Here is a 21,533-nt window from a genome sequence, read left to right as displayed (position 1 = left end):
TGACAGCTATCTCAGAGCCTGGAGCCTGTTTCGGATTCTGTGTCTCCCTCTCTCTCACCCTCCCCTGCTCATGCTGTCTCTCTCTTTCTCTCTCTCTCTCAGAAATAAAAAAACATTATTAAAAAAATAGATAACAAAAATGAAAGACATTCAAAGTGGAAAGAAAGAAGTAAGACTATTTGTAGAGGACATGATATATATAGAAAACTCTAAAGACTCCACCACAAAACTTTTAGAACTAATAAAGGAATTCAGTAAAGTTACAGGATACAAAAACCAACATAAGAAACCTGCTGCATTTCTACACGCTAATAAACTATCAGAAAGAGAAATTTAAAAATACCATTGACAATTGCATCAGAAAGAATCAAATACTTACGGATAAATTTAACCAAGGAGGTGAAAGACCTATACATTAAAAACTACAGTTTCCTTGATAAATGAAATTGAAGAAGACAGAAATAAATGGAAAGATATTCAGTGCTCATGCAGTGGAAGAATTAATATTTTTAAAATATCAATACTGCTCAAAACAATCTGCAGATTAAATTCAATCCCTATTGAAAACTCCAAAGTTATTCATCACCAAAATGGAAACAAAAACAATTCTAAAATTTGTGTGGAACCACAAACAACAGTGAAGATACAAAGCAATTCTCAAAAAGAAGAACAGGGACAAAATACCACGTTTTCTATTTTCAAACTAGACTAAAGAGCTATAACAACTAAAACAGTGTGGTACTGGAATCAAAATAGGTGAGTAAACCAATGGAATAGAACAGAGAGCCCAGAATTACAACCATGTATATGTGGTCAATTAATTTACAGGAAAGAAGACAAAAATATACAATAGCAAAGTACAGTGACTTCAAAAAGGTGTTGGGAAAACTGACAGCTACATGGAAAAGAATAAAACTGGACTACCATCTTAATGTGCACAAAGATTAAATCCAAATATATTAAAGATTTGAATATAATATCTGAAACCATAAAATTTCTAGAAGGAAACATGGGTGGTAAACTCCTTGACACAGTCTTAAAGATTTTGTTTGGAATCTGACATCAAAGGAAAGAGAAAGAAAAGCAAAAATAAACATGGGACTACATAAAACTAAAAAGCTTAGCACAGTGACAACAAAAAATGCAACCTACTGAAAAAAACATATTTTCAAATCATATGTACAATAAAGGGCTTATATCCAAAATATATAAAGAGTTCATGAAACTCAGTAACAGAAAACAATCCAATTACAGAATGAACAAAGTATCCGAAGACATTTTTCCAAAAGAGATATACAGATGGCCAACAGGCACATGAAAAGGTGCCTGACATCACTACTCATCAGAGAAATACAAATCAAGACTGCAATGAGGTATCACCTTACAATTGTCAGAATGGCTAGAATAAAAAAGACAAGAAATAACGAGTGCTGGTGAAGATGTGGGGAGAAGGGATATCTTATGCACTGTTGGGAATGTAAATTGGTGCATCCCCTATGAAGAATAGTATGGAGTTTCCTCAAAATATTAAAAAATAGAACAACCATATGATCTAGCAATTCCACTACTGGATACCTATCTGAAGAAAATAAAAACTTTAATTCAAAAAGATATGTGGGGCGCCTGGGTGGCTCAGTCGTTTAAGCGTCCATCTTCAGCTCAGGTCATGATCTCACGGTTCGTGGGTTCAAGCCCCGCGTCGGGCTCTGTGCTGACAGCTAGCTCAGAGCCTGGAGCCTGTTTCAGATTCTGTATCTCCCTCTCTTTCTGGCCCGCCCTTGCTCATGCTCTCTCTCTCTCTCTCTCCCAGAAATAAATAAAACATTAAAAAACCCCAAAAAACCCCAAAAAGATATGTGCACCCTCTGTTCACTGCAGCATTATTAACAATACCCAAGATATGGAAGCAACTCAAATGTCCTACTATAAATGAGTGGATAAAGAAGATGTGGTATAAATATACAATGAAATACTAGTCAGCCACAAAAAAACAAGGAAATCTTGATATTTGTGATAACATGAATGAAAGTTAAAGGTATTATGCAAGTGAAAGGCAAGGAAATAACTCAGAGAAAGACAAATATCATATGATTTCATCTACCTATGTATCTAAAAAAAACAATCAAAATAAAACTCAGACTTACAGTCACAGAGAGCAGATTGGTTGCTGTCAGAGGGGAAGGGATTGGGTAGAGCAAAAGAGATGAAGGGGATTCAAAAGTACAAGCATACAGGTATAAACTAAGTCTTAGAGATATAAGGCACAGCATGAGGAATATAGTAAAAAATGTATTAACATTGTAGGTGACAGATGATAACTAGACTTGTTTTGGTGATTATTTCACAATGTATACAATGTCAAATTATTATGTTATACACCTGAAACTAATAAAACATTTATGTCAAATATACCTCAATAAAAATAAATGAACATAAAGCATAAAATTTTAAAAAATTGGCTAATTGATTCACCTTTTCAAGGTTTCATTTTATTTTTAATTTAGCAAGTAGTTTGAATGTTATTTACATGCAGCACACTGATGTATAATTGCTGCTTTAATTCTTGGTTGCCTTTTATTTTTGGAATGTGTGCACTTGTATTTCCAAATTGACTAACAGAGTCTGAACCACTTTTGTTCTCCCTTTATTTTATGAGTATATGAGTACATGAGTATATATGTATATATGCCTCTGGGCATAAGTTTGTACACCACTATAACCATGCTTCCCTGGTTCTTTCAAACTTCTCACACTTCTCCTTTGATCATACATGTAAACAGATGGGTTAGCAGGAAACGTTGAAAACTCAAAATTCTATGGCTAAAATTTGCTAGAATTCAGATATCTAATTTTAAAAATCACCTGTATGTTTAGTAGCATGTTGTGCTTACTTACGTATTTTTTTCATATAAGGATCAGTAACAGGTTGTAACATCCAAAAAGCAAAGTTATTGGATAATCAAGTCCTAGTTTAATTATCTTTTCAATATTGTATGGGAAATAAGTTGCAGCACCAGGTTCTAGTCCATTCAGTATATTGTGATAGTCGTCATGGAATACAGTATTTGATAATTATGTAATTTAACACAGCTAAATATAAATGAAATATTTTGTTACCATTTGTGCCCCACAAACAGTGCCATCAGCAACATAGGAATAATCTCTTTCATCTGATCTCACTGATGACCCAGTAGCTATAGATAGGCATACATGCCCTTGAATATATGAATAAACTGCAGATTGAACATCATTTTTAGAAGTATTTCTTTGTGGCCAAACACAAGCTAATTTTCCACAGAGAACATCCCTGAAATGAAAAGCAGAAAATTCCTTATCATTTTGTCTTTTAATGATACCAAGTTCCAAATAAATATTGTATTACATGATTGGCAACATAAACATTATTTAATTGATGGTTAAATGCGAAGAAAAATTATCCTATGGTGCACACCAACTGAATGCAATCCAATTGATTAGCACTGTGACCAGAGTGAATACTGTACGCTGAACTCAAATATGCAGTCACAACTTCACTTCCTATTTTAGACCTCAATTTTTTGTCTCGCCTCCAGTTGACCTAGAGCACTCATCATATTTGACCAGTCTTTAGGAAAATTCATTACCGGGCTCCACTTTGATATAGCTTAGCCAGTCTGGTCATTTGTTACCCAACATTTCCTGAGAGTAGACTGTATTTATTAACTCTATGTATCTATCTTTTGAACCCCTTCTGTTTATGTCCATTGCTCCTGCCATGAACTTTAATCAATACAATAGTCTGTAGTATACAGACTCTTCACGCTGATCTTTCCCATAGTTCTGCACTCCGCTCTTGAGAATTAAGGAACTTTGAGATCCCCTTTGTGCCAGAGCATTCCAAACATTATCCCATGAAGTTTATTTAGCCATTTCTAATCTACTGGCTTCTCTGAGATTTACAATATTCCTAGACTATGCCCTGGAAAGTAATCTATGTCACTTCTTGCTTTTGGAATCACTCAAATCCATCAATACTCATTTTCAATGGAAACAACCATTCTTAACTTTGATATAAGCTTGTCATGCTTGTCATTAGTATTTCTTCAAAAGTGTTCCCTTACACAATTTTATTCATTTGTCCTAAAAGACCATTTTGGTTTCTTTTAATATAACAGGGATTAGTTTAATGGTACAATGAGGTGAAGATTTAAGTGAAGTTGGGAGCCAAAATCTAAATCTCTTTTCAAGCTTTTCTCCTTCCCAACCTAGTGTGTCTATCTTATAGATACTTCTTTTGTTGTGGTTCCACTTTCTATGGAAAATACCTTAAGCCGGTTTTGCAAAGTAGGTCTCTTTTCTAGTTTGGCTATTGAGTACAGACATGTCCTCCAAAGTCCATTCTCTCAAAATTTGCATTTATGGTTGAATTCTTGGAACTAACAGGCTTTTCTTTTCTGGGAAGGAATCAGTTGGCTTAGCGCAGATGAATTGTGGTAATGAATTCCAGTCTCTTCTAGTGATTTTAATTCAGGAAAATGTATGCATTATAATTTCAGATGAAATATGGATAAGTCATGCTTGCTAGAGTTTCACAGTTTCTTCCATCTTTTCTGTTCATATTTTCGCAAATAATCTTAGATGAAGTGCAGCAACATGACTTCTTGTCAACAGGGAGAGAGATTTAAGCATGCCTGGTTTGCTACCACCTCTTATTTTTGTTGGCATCCACGGTGGTGTAACTCAGTCTGCCTGATCAGTGCTGCTCTGTAATGGTATCTAACATGGTGTGACTCGTAATATCTTGTCTTTTAGAGATTATAGAGTCTATGAGATCTCCCCTCATCAGTATTCACTTTGTGATTCCAGACAGTCTTTCAATTCTGCATCTTCGACATGTCATAGACTTAATCTATAGTAAACTCATGTGGATGCAAAGTGGTGGATACTATCATAGTCCCACCCTACTGGACACTTTCTTCCGGTACTTAGAATCTTAAAAATGGAACCAAGCCTTTTTCTAAACATGCTGAGTGTGGTGCTTACCAAAGGATCTTACAATTTTTCCTGACTATGTCTTTGGAGGTTAAGGAAAATCCTGCTTCTTCCTGGATCACTTGACCCTATCAGAATGTTTTTATATTTTCTCTTTTTATATTAGTTCTTGAATTTGAACCTGTAAATATTTTTAAGCCACTTTAAGTTATAATTAGCATCTACAAAACTATGCATATTTAATGTACACAACATGATGAATTTGAAAATAAGCACATACTCAATGAATCCATCAGCACCATCAAGAACATAAACATACACCACTTCCAAAAATTTCATCCTGCCTTTGTATAATAATTATTTATTATTTTAAAATATTTTGTGGCAAAAATGCCTATTATATGTACTACCACTTAGCAAATTTTAAGTATACAATACCAGATTTTTAGTTATGGTGGCTATGTTGTGTAGTAGATATCCAGAACTTATGTTACTATATTTTTTTCAGGTTTATTGGGGGTATAATTTTTTAAAAATATTTTTTTAAATATTTTTTATTTATTTCTAGGAGAGAGAGAGAGACAGCGTGAGTAGGGGAGGGTCAGAGAGAGAGGGAGTCACAGACTGAAACAGGCTCCATGCTCTGAGCTGACATTCAGCACAGAGCCCGACGCGGGGCTCGAACCCACGAACCGCGAGATCATGACCTAAGCGAAAGTCGGACGCTTAACCGACTAAGCCTCTCAGGCGCCCCTATTGGGGGTATAATTGACAAATAAAATTCTAAGACTTTTAAAGTGTGCGAAGTGGTGATTTGATATGTGTGTATATTGTGAAAGAATTCTCCCCATTGATTTAATTAACACCGTCACCACTTCATATGTTTATCCTTTTTGTATGTATCTTAGAATATTTAAGTTCTAATAGCAAATTTCAATTATAGAATGTTATTAACTGTAGTCACCATGTTATACAGTAGACACTTAGACTAATATTCATCTTAAAACTGAAAACTGGTACCCTTTTACTAACCTTTCTATATTTCTCACGGGCAACTATTTTTCTACTCTCTGTTTTTATGATTTTAACTTTTTTTTATTCCACATATAAGAGATACTGTTTAGTAAGTGTCTTTCTTTGTCTGGTTCATTTCACTCAGCATATAGCTGGCAAGGTTCATCCATGCTGCCACAAATGACAGGATTTCTTTCTTTTTTAAAGCTGAACAATTATTCCACTGGATACATAGCACTGTTTTGATCCATTTATCTGTTGCTGAACATTAGATTGTTTCCATACCTTGCCTATTGTGAATAATACTACAATTAAATCTCCTCAAGATACTGATTTAATTTCTTTTGGCTATTCAGCTATAAGTGAGTTTGATAGATCATATGGGGGTTCTATTTTTAATTTCCTGAGGAAACTCCAAACTATTTTTCATAGTGGCTGTACCAGTTTACATTCCCATAAACACTGTATGAGGGCTCCCCTTTCTCCACATCTTTGCCAGCATTTTTTATCTCTTGTCTTTTTATAATAGCCATCCTAACAGATGTGATTTGATATCTTATTGTGGTTTTGATATTCATTTCCTTGATGATCTGTGATGCTGAGCACCTTCTCATGTATCTGTTGGCCATGTCTTTATGACCCTTGGAAAACCGTCTATTTGAGTCCACTAAAAAAATATTTTCTTCTTATTGAGTTGTAAGATTTCTTGTGTATTTTAGATATTACCACTTATCACATATTTGGTTTGGAATGGTTTCCCATTCCATAGTTAACATTTTCATTTTGTGGATGATTTCATTTGCTAAGTTGAAGCGTTTTAGTTTTGTTGTACTTCTACTTGTGTAATTTTTCTTTTGCTGCTTTTGCTTTCAGTGACAGTAAAAAATCATTACCAAGACCACTCTCAAGGAGATTATCAATGTCTATTTTCCCCTAGGAGTTTTACAGTTTCACATCTTACATTCAAATGTACTTTAGATGAATTTTGTTTATGGTGTGAGATAGAGGTCGTTTTTATTGTTTTCCCTGTAGCAATCCAGTATTTCAAACATGATTTATTGAAGAGACTATCATTTACCATTGGCCTTCTCGTTTAGAGTTAATTGATTGTGTCTGCATGTGTTTATTTTTAGGCTGAATTTTCTGTTCCATTCACATATGCTTGTTTTCATGACAATATTTTATGCCAACTCTTTTGATTACTGTAGTTTTTGTTTGTTCTGTCTTTATTGAGGAATAATTGACATATAGCATAGTATTAGATTCAGGTGTACAACTTAATGATTAGATATTTGTATGTACTGCCAAACGATCACCATAATAACATGTGTCACCATACACAGTTACAATTTTTCCTTTGTCATGAGAACTTTTAAGATTTACTTTATTAGCAACTTTCAGATCTGCAATATGGATTATTAACTATAGTCATATGGCAGTTCTTGTGTTTATTTTTCTTTTCCTCTTTTTTAATTTAAACTTTAGTTGACATACAGTGCAATATTTGTTTTAGGAGTAGAATTCAGTGATCCATCACTTACATACAACACCCAGTGCTCATCACAAGTGCCCTCCTTAGTACCCATTACTCATCTTGCCCATCTAGCCCATCTTCCACCCACCTCCCTCTGTCAATCCATAGTTTGTTCACTATCATTTAGAGTCTCTTGTGGTTTGTTTCCCCTTCTTCTCTTCACCCCAATACCCGTATGTTCATCTGTTTTGTTTATTAAATTACATATATGAGTGAAATCATATGGTATTTCTCTTTCTCTGGTTGACTTATTTCACTTAGCATAATACATTCTGCTCCAACCATGGTGAGATTTCATTCTTTTTGAAGGCTGAGTAGTATTCCATTGTATATGTATAGATAGATATAGATATAGATATAGATATAGATATATAGATATATACCCCACATCTTCTTTATCCATTTATGGACATTGGCTTCTCTCCATAGTTTGGCTATTGTTGATACTGATGCTGTAAATATTGGGGTGCATTCCCACCAATGGTGCAAGAGGGTTCCCTTTTCTCTACAACCTTGCAAATACCTGTGGTTTCTTGTGTTGTTAATTTTAGCCATTCTCACAGGTGCGAGATAGTATCTCACCATGATTTCGATTTGTATTTCCCTGATGATGAGTGCTGTTGAGCATCTTTTCATGTGGCTTCTAGCCATTTGAGTATCTTCTTTGGAAAAGTGTCTACTCATGTCTTCTGCCCATTTCTTAACTGGGTTACTTGTTTTTTTGGGTGTTAAATTTGTTAAGTATTTCATAGATTTTGGACACTAACCTTTTATCAGATGTGTCATTTCAAAATATCTTCTCCCATTCTGTAGGCTGCCTTTCAGTTTTGTTGATTGTTGTCTTCACAGTACACAGATTTTTATCTTGATGAAGTCCCAATAGTAGATGTTTGCTTTTGTTTTCCTTGCCTTCAGTGACATGTCCAGTAAGCAGTTGCTATAGCTGAGGTCAAATAGGTTGCTACCTATGCCTAGGATTTTGATGGTTTCCATTCTCACATTTCGGCGATTCATCCATTTTGAATTTATTTTTGCGTATGGTGTAAGAAAGTGGTCCAGTTTCATTCTTCTGCATGTTGCTGTCGAGTCTTCCCAACACCATTTGAAGAGACTATTCCATTGGACATTCTTTCCTGCTTTGTCAAACATTCGTTGACTGTATAGTTGTGGGTCAATTTTGGGAGATTTCTATTCTGTTCCATTGATCTATGTGTCTGTTTTTGTGTCAGTACCATACTCTCTTGATAACTACAGTTTTGTAATATAGCTTGAAATCTGGAATTGTGATGCCCCCAGTTTTTTCTTTTTCATAATTGCTTTGGCTATTTGGCGTCTTTTGAGATTCCACACAAATTTTAGAACTGCTTGTTCTAGCTCCGTGAAAAATGCTTGTGGTATTTTGATAGGGATTGCTTTAAATGTGTAGATTGCTTTGGGCAGTACAGACATTTTAACAACATTTGTTTTTCCTATGCGTGAGTATGGAATGCCTTTCCATTCTTTGTGTCTTCTTCAATTTCTTTTATATGTGTTCTATAGTTTTCAGAGTATAAATCTTGTACCTTTTAGTTAGGTTTATTTCTAGCTATCCTATTGTTTTTGGTGCAGCTGCAAATGAGATTGATTTTGTGACTTCTTTTTCTGTTGCTTCATTATTGGTGTATAGAAATGCAACCGAATTCTGTACATTGATTTTATATCCTGTGACTTTCCTGAATTCATGTATTAGTTCTAGCAATTTTTGGGTGGAGTCTTTCAGGATTTCTACATAGAGTATTAAGTCATCTGCAAGTAGTGAAAGTTTGACTTTTTCCTTGTTGACTTGAATGCCTCTTATTTTTTTGTTGTTGTTGTCTGATGGCTGAGGCTAACACTTCTAATACTATGTTAAATAGTAATGATAAAAGTGGATATCCTTGTCTTCTTCCTGACTGTAGGGTAAAGACTCTCAGTTTTTCCCAGTTGAGGATGATATTAGCTGTGGGTCTTTCATATGGTCCCTTTATAAGTTGAGGCATGTTCCTTCTATCCCTACTTTCCTGAGGGATCTTTATCAAGAATGTATGGTGTATTTTGTCAAATGCTTTTTCTGCATCTATTGAGATCATATGGTTCTTATCATTTCTTTTATCGATGTGGTGTATCACATTGATTGACTTGCAAATATTAAACCAGCCTTGCAGCTCAGGAATAAATCACTCTTCATCATGATGAATAATTTTTTAAATATACTTTTGAAGTTGATTTGCTAATATCTTGTTGAAAATTTTTGCATGCATGTTCATCAGGGATATTGGCCTGTAGGTCTCCTTTTTAGTGGGGTTTTTGTCTGGTTTGGGACAAGGTAATGTTGGTTTAATAGAATGAGTTTGGAAGTTTTCCTTCTATTTTTTTGGAACAGTTTGAAGAGAATCGGTATCAGCTCTGCTTTTAATGTGTGGTAGAATTCCCCTGGGAAGCCAACTGGCCCAAGATTCTTGTTTGTTGGGAGATTTTTGATTACTGATTCTGTTTCTTTGCTGGTTATGGGTCTCTTCAACTTTTCTATTTCTTCCTGTTCCCGTTTTGGTAGATTGTGAGATACTAAGTATTTGTTCATTTCTTCTAGATTGCCCAGTTTGTTGGCATATAATTTTGCATAGTATTCTCTTATAATTATTTGTATTTCTGTGATGTTGGTTTTGATCTCTCCTCTTTCATTTGTGATTTTCTCTATTTGGGTCCTTTCTCTTTTCTCTTTTGTAAGTCAAGCTAGGGGTTTATCAATTTTGTTAATTCTTTCAAAGAACTAGCTCTTAGTTTCATTGATCTGTTCTGCTGTTTTTGCTTGTTTCTGTATCATTTATTTCGGCCTTAATCTTTATTATATCCCTGCTTCTGCTGGCTTTAGGCTTTATTTGCCATTCTTTTTCTAGCTCCTGTAAGTGTAAGAGTAGTTTGTGTATATGGGACCTTTCTTGCTTCTTGAGATAGGCCTGAATTGTAATATATTTCCCTCTTAGGACTATCTTTGCTGCATCCCAAAACTTTTGGACTATTGTGTTTTCATTTGCTTTCATGGATTTTTTAAATTTCTTCTTTAATCCTGGTTAACTCATTCACTTTTTTAAATGTTTATTTACTTTTGAGAGAGAGAGAGAGAGAGACAGACAGAGTGTGAATGGAGGGGGGGATGGAGAGAGAGGGAGATGCAGAATCCGAGGCAGGCTTCAGGCTCTGAGCTGTCAGCACAGAACCAGACGCAGGGTTCAAACCCACAGACCGTGAGATCATGACATGAGCCAAAGTCAGATGCTTAACTCACTGAGCCACCCAGGAGCCCTTACTTATTCATTCTTTAGCAGGATGTACTTTAACTTCCATGGGTTAAGGTCTTTCCAAATGTTTTCTTGTTGTTGGCTTCAAGTCTCATAGCGTTGTTATCTGAAAATATGCATATATTCTCAATTTTTTTATACTTGTGGAGGACTGATTTGTGATCCAGTATGTGATCTATTCTGGAGAATGTTCCATGTGCACTTGAATGGTGTATTTTTGTTGTTGTTGTTGCTGTAGTTTTTTTTTTTTAAATAAAGTTTGATATAAGGAAGTGTGATGATTTATTATTCTTTCTCAATACTGCTCTGGCTCTTTGGGGTCTTTTGTGGTTTCATATAGTTTTAGAATGATTTTTTTATTTGTGTAAAAAATGACATTTGAATTTTGGTAGGGATTGCATTAAATCTGTAGAATGCTTTTGGTAGTATAGATACTGTTGTTTGTATAGATACTTTAACAGTTTTAATTCTTCTAATTCATCAGTAGAGAATATCTTTACATTTATTGTGTGTTCTTCAATGTATTTCATCAATTTCTTATAGTTTTCAGTATATATATATATAGTATATAATATTTAATTCTTGGGATAAACTGATTCCTAACTATTTTATTCTTCATGATATTATAATTAGGATTGTTATTTTTCTTTCCAATAGTTCATTGTTAGTTTACTAAATGCAATTAATCTTTGTATATTGAAATTATGCCCTGCAACTTTCTGGAATTTGTTTAATAGCTCCAAGATTTCTGTGGTTTCCCACATGTAAGATTGTATTATCTATAACAGACAGCTTTACTTCTTTCTTTCTTATTTGGAAGATTTTTATGTCTTCTTGTCTAATTGACTTGGTTGGTAATTGCAGTATTATTTTGAATAAAATTAACATTAGCATACATTCTTGTCTTGGTCTTGATCTTTGAGGAAGAATTTTGAGCTGCCACCATTAAGTATGTTAGCTGTGGGATTGTCATATATGACCTTTATTATGTTGAGGTGCAATCCTTCTATACTAATATGTTTTTGTGATAAAAGGATGTTGAATTTTGCTAAATGCTTTTTCTGTACTTATTGAGATAATCATATGATATTTATACTTTATTTTGTTAATGTGGTGTATTATATCAATTGGTTTGTGGAGGGTGAACCTTCCATGCATCACTGGAATAAATGTCACTTGATCATGATGTATTATCCTTTTAATGTGCTCTTGGATTAAGTTTTCTAATATTTCATTGAGGATTTTTGCATTTATGTTCCCTATGGATATTTGTCTACTATTTCTCTTCTTGTAATATCCTTGCCCAGCTTTGTTATTAGAGTAAAACTAGCCCTGTAGAATGACTTACAAAGTGTTTTTTCCTCTTCTGGTTTTTGTAAGATTTCAAAGAGGATTGTTATTAATTCTTTAAATGTGTGGTAGAATTCACCAATGAAGAATCTGGATCTGGATTTTTGTTTGGGAGTTTTTTGATTAATGATTTGATCTCATTTGTTTTGGTCTGTTCATATTTTTTATTGCTCCATGATTCTGTTGCTAGGCTTTGTGTGTCTAGGGTATCTATCCATTTCTTCCATCTTGTCCAATTTGGGTGCATATAATGGTTCATAGTTGTTTCTTATAATCTTTTTATTTCTGTGATGTCAGTTATAATGTCTATTCTTTCATTTCTAATTTTAGCTACTTGAGCCGTATCTCCTTTTGTTAGTAGGTCTAGCTAGTGGTTTGTCAGTTTATCTTTTCAAAATGTCAGCTTTCCATATCATTGATCTTTTCTACTGACTTTTTCTTTCCACTTTATGCTATTTTCTTTCTTCTACTCAAGTTATCCTTAGATTATTATTTTTCTAGTATTTTGGATGTAAATTAGGCTGTTTATTTCAGACCTTTCCTCTATTTAATGTAAACATCACAACACACTTCCTTCTTATAACTGCTTTGCTGCATCAAATATTCTGGTATGCTGTGAGTCCATTTTCATTTATTTCAAGGTATCTTTTGACTTCTTATTTCTTCTATGACCCACTGGTTGCTCAGTAGCATGTAGTTTAATCTCCACAAATTTGTGAATTTTCCAGGTTTCTTTTTGTAATTGATTTCTAGTTTCAGACCATTGTGATTGGAATAGATGTTTGATATGGTTTCCATCTTCTTAAATTTCTTAAGACTTGTTTTGTGGCCTAACATATGATCTCCTGAAGAAAGTGTATGTGTACTTAAGAAGAATGTATTCTGCTGCTGCTGGATAAAATGTTCTATAAATGTCTATTAAGTCCAATATGTACTTTAAGGCTGATGTTTCCTTACTGATTATCTGTCTGGATGATCTCTCTATTGTTGAAAATGGGGTATTGAGATCCGCTACCATTATTGTATTCACTTTCACTCTATGTGTTGTAATGTTGAGTGAGTCTCTTGTAGGCAGTGTATTGTCGGATCTTATTTTATTATCCATTCAGCCACTCTTATGTATTTTGATTGGAGAACATAGTCTGTTTATATTTAAAGTATTTCTGATTAGATATGGACTTACTATTGCCATTTTGTTAATTGTTTTCTGTTTGCTTTTTAATTCCTTTGTTCCTTTTCTCCTCTCTTGGTGTCTTCCTCTGTGACTTGATTTAATTTTCTGTAGATTTATACTTTGATTCCATAGGATTCTTCTTTTTACCTTTCCAATATTTTATTTAAATTCAAGTTAGTTAACATATAGTGTAGTATTCGTTTCAGAAGTAGGTTTAATGATTCATTATTTACATATAATAGCCAGTGCCCATCACAGCAAGAGCCCTCTTTAATGCCTACCATCCATTTAGCCCACTCCTTACCCACCATCAACCCTCAGTTTGTTCTCTATAGTTAAAAGTCTCTTATGGTTTGCCTCTCTCTCTGTTTTTATCTTAGTTTATTTTTCCTTCTCTTCCCCTAAGTTGATCCATTTTGTTTCTGAAATGCTACATATGAGTGAAATTATATGGCATTTGTTTTTCTTTGACTGACTTATTTTGCTTATCAAAATAAACTCTAGTTCCCTTCACATCTTTGCAAATGGCAAGATTTTATTCTTTTGATAGGTGAGTAATGTTCCTCTCTCTCTCTCTCCACACACACACACACACACACACACACACATATCTTTATCCGTTCATCAGTCGATGGACATTGGTGCTCTTTCCATAATTTGGCTATTGTTGATAGTGGTACTATAAACATTGGGGCGCATGTACCCCTTTGAATCAGTATTTTTGTATCCTTTGGATAAATAACTTATAGTGCAATTGCTGGGTCATAAGGTAGTTCTATCTTTAATTTTCTGAGGAACCTCCACACTGTTTTCCAGTGTGGCTGCACCAGTTTGCATTCCCACCAACAATGTAAGAAAGTTTCCCTTTCTCCACATCCTTGCCAACTTCTGTTGCTTCCCAAGTTGTTAATTTTAGCCATTCTGACAGGTGTGAGGTGGTATCTCATTATAGTTTTGATTTGTATTTTTCTGATGATGAATAATGTTGAGCATTTTTTCTTGTGTGGTTTAGCCATTTGTATGTCTTCTATGGAGAAGAGTCTTCATGCATGAAGAAAAGAGAATATTCTTTTTGTCTTTTGTACATCCACTTTAAGTTTTTGCTTTGTGTTTACCATGAAATTTAAATAAAACAGCTTATATTTGTAACGATTTTAAGCTAATGAAAATTCTGAACACATATAAAAGCTCTACATGTTTACACTCCTCCTGCACATTTATATTTTTGACATCATAGTGTGTAACTTTTTACATTGTTTATAAATTAACAAATTATGGTCCTTATAGTCATTTTTAATCCTTTGTCTTTTAATCCTTATACTAGAGTTATAAGTGATTTACCCACTATGATCACCACATTAGAGTGCTCTGAATTTAACTATTTATTTGTTATTTCCTGTGGATTTTATTCTTTCATAAGTTTTTCTTTTTCTGATTAGTATCCTTTAATTTTGGCTTAAAGAAGCATCTTTAACATTTCTTGTAAGGCTGGTCTTGTGATGAACTTCAGCTTTTGCTTGTCTGGAAAACTCTATTGTCTCACTCTCTTATGGCCTGCAGATTTCTGCTCAAAAGCCTACATATATTTTTATGGCATTCTTTTGTACATATCAAGTTACTTTTCTCTTGCTGCTTTTAAGATACTTGCATTGCTTTTAATCTTTGACAATTTAATTTTAATGTATTTTTAAATACATTTTATACATTTTAATACATTTAAATATATTAATACATTTAATTTTGCTGTGAAGATTTTGGCTTCATATTTTTGCTTCTCCCTAGGCTTCTTGTATCTGAATATCTGTTTCCCCCCAGTTGGGTAAAATTTCACTTATTATTTCATTCAAAAAGCTTTCTGCCCTTTTCTCACTCTTTTCTCGTTCTGATACTCCTATAAAGTTATAATGCTCTGCTTAATGGTGCCCCATAAGTTCCTTAAGTAATCTTGACTCTTTTTCATTTCTTTTCCTTCTCTTTCTCTGTCTCTTTACCTCTTTTCTTTCCTATGATTGGATGAATTTCACTGCCAACTACTAGTTCATTGATTCTTTAACTTTTTCAATTCAGTCACTGTATTCTTCAGCTTTGCGAGTTCTTTAGTACTTTCTTATATTTCCCATCTCTTGGTTAAAACTCTCAATTTGTTCATGCATTGCTCTTCCAACCACAGTGCACATGTTTATAACTGTTATTTTTATCTATCAAGTAAATCACTTATCTCCATTTCATTAAGATCAGTTTCTGGATATTCTTATTTTGCTCTGAGAAAACACTCATGTTTATTTTGTCTTGAATTCTGTGTTGGTTTCTATACATTAAATAAAGCAGTTACCTCTCTCCATCTTAACATAGTGGTCTAATTCAGGAGATAAACTTCATCAATTAGCTTAGCCCAGCCTTGGTTCCCGTTTGCCTTTCAATCTGTTTTGATTGTCCAAGATACTTCAGTTTTCTTAGTGGCTCCCAATAGTGAAGATGTGCTAAGACCCATTAAGTGTCATAAAGGGGAGGGTTGAATGCATCTAGGGGCTCCTAGACCTAGTCTGACTGGAAGCAGCATACTAAAGGCATTAACTGAAAAAGTAGGTAGTTAAGACCCTCTAGGGAAAAATAGAAGATGGACATTTTTGCCTCTTTCCTCTGTGCTGGGCCCGNATAAAGGGGAGGGTTGAATGCATCTAGGGGCTCCTAGACCTAGTCTGACTGGAAGCAGCATACTAAAGGCATTAACTGAAAAAGTAGGTAGTTAAGACCCTCTAGGAAAAAATAGAAGATGGACATTTTTGCCTCTTTCCTCTGTGCCAGGCCCAGTTCTATAGGTGCAGGATTGGGTAAAGGAGGATATTCCTGTGTCTGTTAGGAACTGTTTCTTTGTACAGTCCTGTGAGAATTGTGAACAGAAGTCGTATTGGCTATCAGAACTAGGTAGTTTGGGAACCTGTTCTTTGGGCAGAGAGTACAAAATCTGTGGTGGAAGACATGCTTTATAAGCTCCTTCCAGAGATATGGGAGTCTTGGAGCTGGCTAGCAAGAGATACTGGAAGAGAAAGCTGCCACCTTCCCTGGTCCCTGTGCAGGATCAAAGCCAGTCCCTTTCAGTCAAGATCTTTTACAGTGTGTAAATGGATCCATTTCAGGCAAAAACTTTGAGACAGGCAACCCTGTCTGCTCCCTCTGTGCTGAGCCCTGAAGTATAAACACTTGAGAACTCCTTCTTTGTTTACTACAGTCTTCTGGGACTTGTGAATAGAAGTTCCTTGAATCAGAGCCAGATGATCTAGGGAATTGTTCCTTGGGCAGTTGGTCAAAAGTTGAGGAACAGACTTATGTACATACATGTTCCTTGCAGGGAGGTATTAGTAACTTAGCGTGGGCTACAAGGAATTGGCAAAAGAGATGTCCATCAGTTTCTTCAGTCTCTAGGATGGATCAGAATTTGTCTCTACATGTGTGCTAAATTAGAAGCCTAAGCCTAAGTTGGCAGCTAAGTATGCAGCCAGATCACTTTTAGGGAAAGGACTGGGAGAGAGGAAATTTGCCTGCTTCCTCTCTCCTGAGCCTTGGAGGATATTTGTGACGTGTGCTTAAATTCCTGTTAACAATCATTCCTTTGTTTGCCATAGTCCTGTGGGTCTGTGAACACAAGCTTTGTTGGCTTTCAGAACTACATGTTTTGTAATCCTGTCCCTCAGGGAAGTGTCTTAAAATGTTGGAACACTAAAGGTGGGGTCCAAAACCTTTGCTCCTCAGGAAGAAACTGGGAGTGGAATTTCTCTTCCAGTTGTGTGGTACTGTGCCAGTTATGTGTTTTATGGTGAGAGTGTGTATCTGTGTGTTTCAATGTGAGTATTTTCTCATTTGCTCAATGTGTAGGAGTCTTTCAGGTGTTTTTGGATATCTTTTAGAAGTAGTAGCTTCATGTGTACATGAACATTCAGTGTGTATATGGTAGGAGTAAAATTCTAAAAGCCTCCTATGTCACTACCTTGGTCAACATCTTATCTGTTATTTTTTTAATTATTTTATTTTCAATAGTCCCATGAAATTCAGGAAGTATTTGTTATGGATTAAGCTCTTCCTTATTGGATTTCATAAATCCCTTAAAAATGTTTCAGGGCTTCCAATTTAGTTATTGATAGGTACTGCCATGCTTTACATATCAGTATTTTGGAAACAACAAAAACAAAAAAAAGAAAACTTTATTCCTCTAAATAATCTCATGTCTCAAAAATCAAAGCATTTGCTTTAGGATCATTATCATATCAACTTAATTAAAAAACTCAGTTTTAATTCTCAGTTTAGTGCACAAGTTTCTGATTTTTGGTAGTTTGTGCTAACTTCCTACCTCTGGTAATAAGCATCAGCCTTTTTTGGTCTAGTTTTTCATTAGAATGTATTAGAGAAAAAAACAGTGAAAAAGAAAGGACGATATATATAATGTTATTTGAAAATATTCTCCTGATATGCAATTTACTGTTACTCTTTAGCATCTCTTAACAGACAATATATAATTCTTATGACTTAGTAAAACAATTATTTTCTATATACATACTTCTGTTCGCAGGGTTGTGAATTTTTAAAACCACAGCTTCCAAATTTATCATGCATAGAATTGAGTTCTTTGTAACAGGCAAATGGAGCACCTCGAGCACCTAAAAATGTAAACATGTCTATTAAATTATTATTTTTAATATAAATTAAATATTTTCTCCATAAAACACTAATGAAACTCTTATTACTTAAGCAAAAATAAAGAGTTTGGTCATACTCTTTTTCTGTGTGTATCTTGCCAATGCAAGTAGAAAGAAACAATTGTCTTACCTAACAGAAAAGAATTGTATCTATTGTAGTAAAATTATATTATTAATAATAATAATTTGCTGCCCTTTCCTGTGGGAATGCATACTGCTTCATCCAATGAATATTTTTTTAAATTTCTTTCTTTTTTTTTTTTAATGTTTTTTATTTATTTCTAGGAGAGAGAGAGAGACAGCGTGAGCAGGGGAGGGTCAGAGAGAGAGGGAGACACAGAATCTAAAGCAGGCTTCAGGCTCTGAGCTGTCAGCATAGAGCCTGATGCGGGGCTCGAACCCATGACCTGAGCCGAAGTCAGATGCTTACCTTAACCAACTGAGCCACCCAGGCGCCCCTTAATTTATTTCTGAGAGAGAGAGAGACAGCGTGAGCAGGAGAGGGTCAGAGAGAGAGGGAGACACAGAATCTAAAGCAGGCTTCAGGCTCTGAGCTGTCAGCATAGAGCCTGATGCGGGGCTCGAACCCATGACCTGAGCCGAAGTCAGATGCTTACCTTAACCAACTGAGCCACCCAGGCGCCCCTATCCAGTGAATATTAGGCTTGACATTGCAATTTGAAACATGTTACTTATGGGCAGAAACCTTCAGAACTTAGTCTCATATTCTCTTCTCTCATGGAGCATAAGCAATGTTTTAAGTAGACATTTTGTGGACGTTTAAGTAGACAGTCATGTCACTCTGGGCATCATAGTGAAAGCAATGTGGAGTAGCAGAATCATTGTATTGGATACATAAATCTCAGATGTTTCAGAGTTTTTTCCATTTCATCAAAAACATGAATTGGTACTTAAAAGTGGAGTTCCCCAGTAAAATGTGTCTGAAATATGTGGCATTGTCATTGTAGGTGGTAATAAAATTACTATCACTGGATAAAGAAGACTAATGCATGTTATGAGAGGATAAAACACTTGAACAAACTCTCTTCTCAGTGTTTGAAAGGGAAATAATAGCCCTAATAAATTTGTCTTCGGCAAAGAAGTAGGGAACCAGAAGGTGTCTTGGTTACTATTGACTACATTTGACCAGAAGGTAAAGGTGCTCAAGAAAAAGATAAACTAAACTCAGAAAAGAATCTGTTATTTCAGAGGCAGTACTTAAAAAATAGAGAAAGCCTAGAAATATGTCCATCCTACAGGTATTGGGATGGATAATGACAGATGCTGGTAGATGTAAACTAGCCAAATTATTATGCTTATTTGATTGTTTTGTGTCTCTTCCATGGTGGGTGCTCATTGGTGGGTGTTAACTGGTGTATTAATGTAAAGATCTTCATATTATTGTTCATTTCCATGTGTATTTCCATGTATCTCTATTCCAGAACTCTTGCCTCTAATCTTCTAGTCTTTCCACACCCAGGAACCCCACCAACAAACTAGGCCCTTTGTCATTGTTCATGAGAATATCTATAATCTGCATCTGGCTGTTTCCCCTTCTATAGAAACAAATGATCAGATGGTCAGTATCTTTCAAGGCATCCTCCAAAGTGAGGCTGAAGTATGGCTACTGCTTCTTTTCCCCCACTTAGAACTGGTGACTGAGCCAGCACATCTATAAAACAAGCATGAGCTTGTTCTTCTAGTGTAACCTGGTCATGGTGAAATCCCATGAAATTTCATAGGTATGAACTGAGGGAGATGCAAAGGAGAGAAAGATGTACTGTTCTGGATTTTCTGCTCATGGATTTTTCTTCTGCCCTCTCTTTTTGCTTGTACTTGAGTCCAGGTGAATGAGTGACTTCCATATACCTGACGATTTAACTTAGTGGATCTGACATAACAGAGCTTATACTGTACAGTTATGAACACATGGTTTTTTGGTGTTTGAAAGTCAGATTCTTCATCTCTACAGGGGTCAGTGGTGTGGTGTGCTCAGAGTGGTTTTGTCAAAGTGGTATAGCTCTCCAGTTTAGATGGAATGATCTTGCTCTAAAACCCCAGAGCACTGTTCTGTTACTCTCCCAAAGAAGTGTGGTATAAGTCCCATATAGCATTTTTTTTCATAACCCACACCTGTAATATTATTGGGGCTGCTATATTTTATAATTCAGAATGCAAGGCTTCTTGCATTGCAGCTTGGACATGCTGCAGAACCCTTTCCTGCTTTTTCACAACACTCAACTTAGCAACCTTTCATGTCATCTAGTAAATGAAATCAAGCAGTACTTTCCCACATGGAATATATTGACTCCTGAACCTAAAGAGGCCTACAAGCTGGTGTACTTTTTAGTTCAAAGAGATGTATATACCATTTGTTTTTACTTTTCAGGAGACATCAGATAATACCTCTGATCACTGGACACCTAAAAATTTTATTTATGACAAATTCCTAAACATTTTGAAAGTCTATCTCCTTCCCTTTATAGAAAATGTGCTTTACTTAATCCTCCAGCATTCTAGCAATGCTTTTCCTATTTAGCTGTATTAGAACAAAATCATTGATGGAATAGAAAATGTGATATTCTCTAAGACGTCCACATCTCTACAACTTTATGATTGAGAACAAAACTCAACATTAATGCCATTATCTATTCCATGCAAAAGCAAACTATTTCTAATTCTTTTTTACGAATAGGAAGAGAAAAGAATATATTCGCCAAATCAGTGGCATACTACATATGCTATTCTGCTCTTGCATGGACACCACATCTGGCATAGTGGGTGCAATTAATCTACTGCTTTTCTGCATTTGCAATGGATTTCTATTATCTTCCAACACCATCTGGTTTCTGCAAGAATCATATTGATCAATTAATTATATTGAGTAATTTTATATATACTTATATATACCCTTTAGATCTTTAAAGGGACTATTAATTTCTGGAAGGAGAGGGTTACAGAGGGTGTCTCTATGGCCTTATCAAATAGGCCAAGGATGTAATGATGAGACTGCACAAACTATTAATATATCAAACCTGAGGATATCCTCTAGGACTGAAAATAATTACCAAATGGATTTGTGGACCCTATGGACCCATTGTGCACTAAAGTTTTCAAGGATTCTATTCCCTCGGCAATTTTGTCATTTAAATTTCACTTAGAGTGGGCTATTGTTTTCATCTCTCTGGAAACAATCCTAATAGAAATTTGTACTGTCTTCTATGATCCTTGCCAGGGTGTTAAGTCTTAGTATCTTAGGAGAGTACTCCCAAAAGAATAAACTCTCTCTTACCCAATCTTATGTTCCCCTATCCAATCTTAGGATCAAGCACTCTCAGAAACTGTTCCATGTATACACTCCCTTGATTCTGGCAGTAATTGCTGTCTAAGACCTACAGCTCCAGTGGAGTATATTTCCTTTGCTCCCTTATAAATTCCAGCACATCCTGGCTTTATTCTGCTGTGACTTAACTTGATTTTCA

The 21,533-nt window shown here is 35.1% G+C and overlaps 1 protein-coding gene across 1 annotated transcript in view; it reads right to left on the bottom strand.

Moving 5' to 3' along the window:
- The window catches only part of ADAM18 (ADAM metallopeptidase domain 18), a 109,238-nt gene that overhangs the window by 25,679 nt on the left and 62,026 nt on the right, over positions 1–21,533 (bottom strand). Inside the window, 2 exon segments of the mRNA XM_077773126.1 lie at positions 3,118–3,307; positions 17,913–18,012. Coding sequence (XP_077629252.1) covers positions 3,118–3,307; positions 17,913–18,012 — 290 coding nt within the window.

Source organism: Crocuta crocuta, unplaced genomic scaffold (genome assembly GCF_008692635.1).
Source record: "Crocuta crocuta isolate KB4526 unplaced genomic scaffold, BGI_CrCroc_1.0 scaffold177, whole genome shotgun sequence".
Taxonomy (NCBI): Eukaryota; Metazoa; Chordata; class Mammalia; order Carnivora; family Hyaenidae; genus Crocuta; species Crocuta crocuta.
This window is presented reverse-complemented; position numbering and strand designations above follow the sequence as displayed.